Here is a 10,430-nt window from a genome sequence, read left to right as displayed (position 1 = left end):
TAACCATCAACACCAAGATCGTAAGATGAGACAGCTGAACTCAAATTAGTCTCAAAAAAAGCAAGTAGGTCTGGTGAACTTTGCAAGAGATAAGACTCAACAGAAGAAAAGTTACTTCGAAGACCACGAATATTAGTGAATGATAGGTTTAGAGAACTTGGTGATGATGATGGTTTTTTGTGTTTATAGTTTTTGTGACTTTATTCATTTTAAAATTAGATTGAAGAACTAGACTCAAAGCATAGATAGTACTCAGAACACTGTTTAATAGCCCAAGCAATTGCCTCATAATACTAATAAACTAACATAATACTCATAATACTAATAAAACTAATAAACACAATTACTAATAAACCCTAAGCCATAACAAAGGGCTCCAAATGTGGCCTCCACAATTCACACCAAAAGTACATACAAGGACACCATCCATGCGCAACATGGCACTGTTAATACTTTGATATTTTTCAGCTGTTGATAGATCAGCCTCTCTGAGAGCTACCACAGAGTTCCGGACTACCAGCCTGACTACCAGCCGCACTCAGAAGCATAAAACTGAGTTTTAGAGCTGTACCCTCATAAGGAGGGTACAGCTGAGGGTAGAGCTGTACCCTCATAAGGAGGGTACAGCTCTAAAACTCAGTTTTATGGTTCTGCATTGAGTCAAGAAAATCCAGCATTCAACATCCTAAACTGGAAAAAATGTATTAAAAGTACATCTGCGCCAGCCTAATAGATGAAGAAGGGGTGCGAAGCTGGATAACAGATAGAATCTGTTTACCCCTTAAGTGTTTGCCTAGGAGGCCTTCTACAAGACAGTAGCTGGATGCATTTAACATCAGCCCAAGATGAGTATTTTTATCGAGACACCATCACTAGCCTTTACTTAACCAAGAGCCCCAAGGCAAGGGGTGTTTTAAGTTGGAGTTGGCATCTCCTAGCCTTTGCCTAAAAAGGCGTATCCTACAAGGCAGCAGGACATAAAGCAGATTGTACTGGGTTACATGTTACCAGTAACAGGATAACCTGACCTGACTTATATATATATATGTATGTATATATATATATACATATATATATATATATATATATATATATATATATATATATATATATATATATATATATATATATATATATATATATATATATATATATATATATATATATATATATATATATATATATATATATATATATATATATATATATATATTAGGGATGCGCCAAACCTGGTTTTTGGCCGAACACCAAGTCCGAACGTTCGGCCATGAAATTTTACCGAACACCGAACGGTTCAGCAACCGAACCTTTACTATTTTTGAAAAAAAAACAACATAAGTTTTGAAAAATTGTGTTATCAAACATTTAACATTTTATTGCGTAATTAAAAATTTGTTAAAACATTTGTAAGGGTTTATAAATTTTGTTTGAAAAATTATAAAATAACTTTGAAAAGTTAATTTATTATTGGATGATTGTTTGTGGTGTAAAGAAAATAAATGTTAACATTTTTATTTGTAGTGTAAATAAAAATGTTAACGATTTTTTTTGAAAAAATAATACAATTATTAAAGTTAGGTAATATAAATAAATGCATAACCTGTAACATATTGGATAAAATAACATAATATGTAACATGTTGGTTATATTTTAAGATATATTTACACAGTTTAAATTCAAAATTCTTTATTTTTGGTTGAACTTCTTTTTTGTAATTTAGAAAAATATTTTAATGTTGTAAAAGTATAAAACAATGTCTTCCGAAAAAATATCTTTTAAAAGTACTGTGTGGAAATACCTTGAAGTTTCTAAGAAAGACATTCGTTTTTGTATCTGCCTATGCAAAACAATACTCTCTAGAGGTGGGAATCGTCCAAAGACATTTACCACTAGTGTAATCAGGCGCCATTTAAAAAAAAAGCACCTTGTGGAGTATGTATTAGCTGAAAAAGAGTCTGATTAAAAAAAAAATTATTGAAACATCGACTGTTCTATATCAAGTGATTCGGACATAAAAAAACAACTAACATTAGTAGAGAGTATTAATAAAAAAAGTTTGTGGAATGTTAATGACCATAGAGCAATCAAGATTCACAATCGCATTGGAGAAATGATGGCATTGGAAATTCAACCATACACAATTGTAGAAGATCTTGGTTTTAGAAAACTAATTGAAGAGATATGCCCTAATTACCAAATACCCAGTAGGAGTTACTTTAGTGAAAATATTGTTCCACAAATATATGGTAATCTGTTTAGTTCAATCAAGAGTAATATATCTTCTGCCAGTTATATCTACCTTACAACTGATATTTGGACAGCAAATAGTTTAAATGTTGCCTTCATAAGCATGACAGCACACTGGCTCAATAATGAATTTTCCCAACAGAGAGCAGTACTCAGAGTTATGCATTTTCCAGAAAGTCACACAGGAAAAAATATAAGTCAGTATTTACATAAAGGTTTGCTAAGTTTTGAAATTCCACACACAAAAATGAGAATAAATATGTAATAAAAAGTTGGCTAAATGAGCAGATGCTAGAAATGCAGCAACATAATTTAGAACTTGAATCCTCTGATTCTGATTGTGAAGAACCCACAGTAAGTAACACAAATGAAGTGTTTGTGAAACCAGCGTATACGAAATTTAATAAATGTTTTCGGCTAGTTTTCAAACTGACAACTATAAATGAATGTGATTCCAATTTTTCAATTATTAAAGATAGCAAAAGGTTTAAAAGATCACACTTTAATGTTCAAACGATCAACATGGAGATTTTTGGATGTATTGGAGTATTTAAAACTCCCTCTTGTTATGGAAAAAGAAAGTCCTCTTTTATGGTGGAAAAATTATGGAAACTCTTTAAAAAATTTAAATAAATAGCCTAAAGGTTTCTTTCAGCACCACATTCTTCTGTTGAAAGTGAAAGATTTTTTAGTACAGGTGGCAATTGTTATTTTAAGATTAACAAATGGTGATTTTATATTAGATTTTTGTGATGAACTAAAATAATACTCAATTGATGCAGAGGGGGTATTTATTTTACAATTATTTTAGTTATGTAATAATTTTGGTAAATCTATTATTCCATTTGGTCAGATTAAATTTATTCTGTATTGAAAATACATAATAAAATTTAAACCAAAACTGTATTGAAATTCATTTATAAAATCTTATGTCCTTCGATTGGCACGCTTTTTTTAGTAAAAACTTTATCCATTTAAACCGTAGCTATGGTACGAGTTAAATTTTATTTATATTTAGATAAATTTATGATGAATTCCAAATTAAGCTAAGGTTCAGCCGAACCGAACGTTCGACAAAACAGCCGAACGTTCGGTTTAGCCGAACATTCGGCGCATCCCTTATATATATATATATATATATATATATATATATATATATATATATATATATATATATATATATATATATATATATAGATCTATAGTTTGATGTCTTTGGGAAGAGCGGAAGGAAAAAAGTGATTCTTACGCCAACACATACGTCACTTTTAATTACTTTTGACTTTCGTCCAACATTTTCGTGTTGGACGAAAGTCAAAACCATTAATTTAATTACAAATTAATTGTTATATAAAAAAACCACAAAAACGCAAATTTAATTGACCAGAATGTTTTTAAAAACATTCTGAATGTTTTTAAAACATTCTGAATGTTTTTAAAAATATAAACAATGTTTTTATTTTTATTTTTTTTAATAAAATGTTTTTATTTTTATTTTTTTTAATAAAATGTTTTTACTTTTATTTTTTTTACTGTAAATCATGCGCGGAGTGTTGCTACTTCGACTATCTTATAGCCTGACTCGCAAGGGAGTGCTGCTACATCGACTGACAAATAGCCTGACTCGCAAGGGAGTGCTGCTACATCGACTGACAAATAGCCTGACTCGCAAGGGAGTGCTGCTACATCGACTGACAAATAGCCTGACCCGTAAGGGAGTGCTGCTACATCGACTGAGGGTTTGGTTCGGGCAGGCAGTCTATCATTATAAAAAAAAAAAATTCCGGTCTTGCATTTTAATTTTTACTTTTTGTCAACAAAATATGGAAAAAACTTTCGGACAACATCTAAGGGTTCTATATATATATATATATATATATATATATATATATATATATATATATATATATATATATATATATATATATATATATATATATATATATATATATATATATATATATATATATATATATATATATATATATATATAAATATATATATATATATATATATATTTATATATATATATTTATATATATATATATATATATATATAGAACCCTTAGATGTTGTCCGAAAGTTTTTTCCATATTTTGTTGACAAAAAGTAAAAATTAAAATGCAAGACCAGAATTTTTTTTTTTTAATAATGATAGACTGCCTGCCCCAACCAAACCCTCAGTCGATGTAGCAGCACTCCCTTGCGGGTCAGGCTGTTTGTCAGTCGATGTAGCAGCACTCCCTTGCGAGTCTGTTCATCCATGATTAAAGTAATTTTTTAGATGACTTGACCAAGCCTTTATATAGTAAGCCTTTTAATAATTTACGGTAAAATAAAGCTATCAGAACTAAAGAGAATAAAACATCAATACTCGAAGAAAGGAACCGAAGATCAATATGAAACAGAAAATTTAAATAAAATAAGCTAAAAAAATAAAATATTAAAAAAAGAAAATTCTTGTAAAAAAATACCTAAATATTTTACTGTTTTTGTTTTCTTATGTTTAGGGCATTTGTTACTTTCCACTACCAAAATTGATACAAGTCGAGGAAAAAAGTAGATAAGAATATAACAAAGAAAAAAATATTTTTTAATATACAACTTTTTATCGAATTTTTTTCAGTCATTATATTAAGGAAATAGTTTATAATTTGCTTAAGAAACAGGGATAATTTTTAAATTTGTTTTTTTAAATGTTTTTGCTAAACTTTACTGTTTTTATCAATGCACAGGAAAGCAAGAAAACTAATTTTTTTTCCCTCAACTTGTATAAAATTAAGTAGCTAAAAATAACCACCACCTTAAAAAAAAGAATACAAAAATTGTATAAAAAGTTTATAAATAAACTTTTTCTTTTAACTTCTTTTTTCAAATTATTAAATTTTTGTTAGAATTTTGTTTCCATTTTTTGGAAGTATTTTAGTAGATAAGTCTAGATTTTTCTGCAAATTATTAAAGCGCTTAAAAGATGCGAACTGCCGTGGTCAGTGTGTCTAAAAATATTATTTTAAATGTGGACAAACAAGGTACCTGATGTTCACAAACAATCCAGACATTTCCTAAAAAGGCTTGGTTAAGTTAAAAACTGGTGAGTTAATGGTAAACTGTACATACAGTTTAGTTTTATGAATTAGTTGAGAACGTTTTAAAAATATATATAAATGCAAAAAAATATATATAAATGTAAATTTTTGTTGATGTTAGTTACTGAATTAAAGAAAAAAGCTGTCACAATTTATTAGCCTGGCACTGTGTTACATTATAAATCTGTGTTACATTGTTTCTTGCCAACAATAATGTACACTGGATCTTCTAGACTCAATCATAGGTTTTGCTTGTGCCTACTTGATAATGATGTGGTGTACATTCCGGTTTTTATGCGGTCGCCCTGCGGGCAACTAAAACAGTTTTTATTTCACATTTGAGTCATCCACTATGATAATCAGTAGTTCAGTGTAAAAGTTTTTGGGGGGTATTTTTTCTTGGGTAAAAATACTGAAGAAAAAAAATTTAAACATCAGACTACTAAACTATGTCTAATAAGAAACGGTTTATTTAAAAGTAAATTAATTTAATAATTAAATTAATTAAAGATCATTTTTGTCATAGTCAATACCTGTATCAAATCATTTCTTTTTGTCAGCCTTAACAAAGTGTTAATTATGTGAAGCAAAAAAGTTGAAAGTCAAAACTGCAAAAAAACGTTTGATAAATCAAAAAATATTCTATCATTCACTCTCAATCTTCAATCAAATTTAATTTAGTCGAATGTTTAAAACATGTTTTTAATGTTTTATTTATAGAACACACTAACATATATATATAGATATATATATATATATATATATATATATATATATATATATATATATATATATATATATATATATATATATATATATATATATATATATATATATATATATATATATACAAACCATATTAAGAAACATTACACTGTTAGCATTTTATGTACGAAATGGCAATTTTGTTAAAGCCAAAATGTTAACAATATTGTTTAATTGAAAGATATTTAAACTTAAAATTATTTTTAATGTAGTTTCACATCAAACTTAATTACAATAAAATTTAAAATATGCAACTGACATAATTAAACGTTTTTAAAAAAATGATATAAATATATATATATATATACTTAGGTCATTAGGAAAGATCCTAGAACTTCATCTGTAAAGATACAATCAGACAGGAAATAATTAAATATTTATATATAATTTTAAATTGTGTTTAATTATGAACATTTTAAGTACTTGTTAAAATATTTTGAATGTTTATTAAAAAAGTTGCTTAAATTTTATTATATACAATAAAAAAAATTTAAAAATGCAAAAATTTGAATATCGAGCATATATTAAAACCCGTGCTCTACTTGTAGTTTCAGCACAAGCCATATCCGATGAGTTGGTTTTAGTTGATGGTAACCAAGCTCCAAAATATAGTACAGCTGCCAAGTGGGCTACTTTATTTAAAGATGATAGAGAGAGTCTCGAAGATGATCCTCGCTCAGGGCACCCTCGAACCATGTATACAGCTGAGAATATTGAACGTGTGCGAGCCATTATTGAAGAAAAACCGCACGCAACACATGATATAATTGAAGCCCTGACATCGATTAATCATTTTACAATCAACGAAATCATTCACAACGCACTTAAAAAAAGAAAACTAACATCACATTGGATACCCCACGAGTTAACCGATCAAAATTGCAAGAATAGAGTTGAGGCATGTAAGGAAAATTTAGCCCTTTTCAGAAATGGCCCATGGAGACTATGTGATATTATTACAGGGGATGAGTCGTGGTTTTATTTGAGACAAGTTGGACACAAGTCGGCTAATGCTAGTTGGGTCGGTGAAGGTAAAAGTCCAAGAACTATAGCAAGATGTGACAGGTTTCAGCCGAAAAACATGTTCTACATCTTCAAAACAACAGGTGTTAATCATTTGGGTTATGTTGAAAAGGGAGACACCATTACTAGCGAATATTATATAAAAAATTGTTTGAAACCTCTTATATGCGAAATAAGTAAGTAAAGACCTAAAACAGGCACTCAAAAGTTCAAATTTCTCCATGATAACACTCGAACCCATGTGACTGAAACCGTCACAAATTGTCTAAACCAAGCTGGAATTACAATAATTCGCTACTCACCATACTCACCAGACTTAGCTCCATCCGATTATTGGCTATTTGACTTGATAAAAAAAAATCTTGATGACGATACTGACGTCGAAAGTCAAAAAACTCGCATAACAAAGCTACTTCAAAGTATACCCAAAGAAGAGTATAAAAAAACCTGTGATAAATGGCTCGAAAGGATGCAACTTTGTATAGATAACGATGGACATTATTTTGAACACTTGATAAAATAAAATTTAAAAAAACTCTTCTTTTTTTTTTAATAGGGGAGTTCTACGAACTTTCCTAATGACCTAAGTATATACATATGTATAGATATATATATATATATATATATATCTATACATATGTATAGATATATATATATATATATATATATATATATCTATACATATGTATATACTATTTTTATGCAAAAAAAAATTAACATGAGTATGAGCAATTCTGTCATATTTGCATTTTATTCATTTTGGTGCCACCCTTCTGTGTCAGGTCCTGATGGTGTGTGTATATATATATACACACACCATCACGACCTGACACAGATAGTATATAGGTTGGCAAAAATTATTTGATACAAAGGTCTAACCATAAAACATAGAAATCTCAAATACTTTCAGGTCGGCAGTTAGGTCAGCATTGCCGAATAATGACCCTAATTCCGAGGGTTTTCCGAGGGTTTTATATATATATATAAAACCCTTGGACTTGATTTTTATAATAACTTTAAAATATTTAGGACAAGAACTAAAAAAAAATCGAGCTACATTGGCTTTATTGTAACTAAACTCATCCCAATAAAATTGTGCGAGCAATTGTGTAACTGTTACTTAATGCAAGTCGAAACTTATGAGGATGATTAGAAGATAGTCCTTTAGTTCTTCCTGTTACTAAAGATGTATGTGATATGGTTTCTGCTAACTATTCACCTTCAGTTATTTAATTTTTTTAAATTGGTTTCTTATTATAACCAGATTCAAACTCTGAAAGAATCTGTAAACCTAAATGCAGTAGTGGTGAAGTGGTAGAGTGTTGCTTCAGAAGCGAAAGGTTCCAAGTTCCATCCCCACCACGTCCCTGGTAATACCACACTCAACTTGTTTCTCCACACAGAGGCTTTGTTCATTGATGTTCGTATTTCAAAGTTATAGGTTTGAGAGAGGGTTTTAACCACAATTAAATAGCCTTATTGTCTGTAATGGCTTTCTCGACTTTGGGGAGGTGAATTAACATTAAAAAAATAACTAAAGTAGATGCAGCTTCTACTTCTAGCAGACATTTAATTAGGTTACTTTTGTTTAGAAATAAAAATGCATATACTTCTCTTTTGATGTTAAAGCAACTTAATCAACAAAGATGGTGAACATTTAAATCTGATTTATATGTAAACAGCACAGTCAACCAGCAATATTACAACTTCTTTCACTAATTCTCTCAGAGACAATAACAAATATTTTTGACTTAGTGTTAGTTTTTGACTTGATGTTAATCTTTTGTTCTCTAATACGTTATAATTATTAAAATAACTTTAACGGATCATAGTAAATAAATAATACATAATAAAAAATAAATAAATAAAAATATTATAAGTAATACAACAATGAAAATACAATATAAATAATACAATTTCGATAATAAAATAATATATTTGCTTGTTGTTTTTTTGGGGTTTTTCATTACACACTGGTACCAGATAAAAAAATCAAAAAAAACTTTAGGTTATTGCCAAATAATGTTAAACTTTAATTTTTTTAATTTTTGTTGGAAATAAAAAGAAATTAATTTTTTATTAGAAAATTAATAGATTAATCATTTGTTAATCAATCAATTAACAAAAAAAAAAAGGAATTAATTATCTAGTAGTCAAACCCTACTCAACAATAAGACCATTATAAACAAACTTTTTGCAGTTTTGTTTTTGTATTTTATAAAGTGGACAATATAATTATGTTAACAACATTGTAAGTACTTAAATTTATACAAATATTTATACATTTGTACAAGTTATGCATGTGGTCACATTTAACAAACAAAATATACTTTTGCAAGGATATTATCATCAGTAATGTCACAGCAACCAAGAAGCATTTGTGTGATGCCATCGTTGCCACCATCTTCACACGATATTTGTGTATCAATCACTTGACAATCTTTTATCTGAACAAAAAATTTATTGGAATTATTAGAAATGCAAACATAAATATCAAAACACAAAGTTAATAGTTATAAAACTTATATACAAAACTTAGTTATTAAAGTTAGTAATTATAAGACAAAGTTATAAAATTAATAAATATATATCAATACATATAAACACAAAAATATTTATTTTACTTGAACTAGAGTCACCATGTGACAAAACCCATTTTTGGTCCATAAAACTGATACACCCAATTTTATTCCTAGAGCACCAACTCGAATTGACTCTGGTGTCCATTTAGCATTTAGTGGATCTACATGTGATGATAAATTTAATTTTGTTTCCTTTTTTTTTTCAAGCAAAAACTTTTCTCTTATAGCACTCTGATCAATCTTTTCTTTTAAAATAGGGTGTCTTTTGTATACACCTAACCAGCTTGGGTTTTTTTTGTATATATCAAACAAATTTTGACTGTTATTTTTTCTTGTAGAATAAAACTGTTTTGGTATATGCAAACAGTTTTTATTTTGAATTGAAGTATATAATCTGTTATTATGATGTAAAAAAACCTTATACTTAATCATATTATGTGCAAAAAACTTTTTATAATACAAGTTTAATTCTAATGTTAATCTGATGGCAACAGCAACTTTTATTTTTTTCTCTAAAACAATAGATACAAAGATATTAAATGCGTTTACATACTTGTTATGTTTATATATTTGTTATAAATAATGCTTATATACTTGTTATAAAAAATACTATTTTACCAACTATTATAAGAATTATAAGTGATATAAAATATTTTTGTTTTTAAGCAAGTGTTCCAATAAATCTTGTAAATCTTAATTTTAATATTACATTATTTTACAAACTATA

At 28.1% G+C, this 10,430-nt stretch overlaps 1 protein-coding gene across 2 annotated transcripts in view; it reads right to left on the bottom strand.

The window, feature by feature from the left end:
- The window catches only part of LOC100200516 (large ribosomal subunit protein uL3m), a 31,188-nt gene extending 20,977 nt beyond the window's left edge, over nt 1-10,211 (bottom strand). For both annotated transcript variants that reach the window (XR_010644370.1, XM_065820417.1), the window contains exons 1-2: nt 9,746-10,211; nt 9,452-9,568 (exon numbers count right to left, since the gene is read on the bottom strand). Coding sequence is in view for 1 of the 2 variants with exons in the window: in XM_065820417.1 (XP_065676489.1) it covers nt 9,452-9,568; nt 9,746-10,135 (507 nt within the window). In the remaining variant the exon portion in view is untranslated. The remainder of the gene's footprint in view (nt 1-9,451; nt 9,569-9,745) is intronic.
- Nucleotides 10,212-10,430: the final 219 nt, after the last annotated feature.

Source organism: Hydra vulgaris, chromosome 15, assembly GCF_038396675.1.
Source record: "Hydra vulgaris chromosome 15, alternate assembly HydraT2T_AEP".
Lineage (NCBI taxonomy): Eukaryota > Metazoa > Cnidaria > Hydrozoa > Anthoathecata > Hydridae > Hydra > Hydra vulgaris.
Note: the sequence above shows the minus strand (reverse complement) of the source record. Positions and strands in the feature narration are given on the sequence as shown.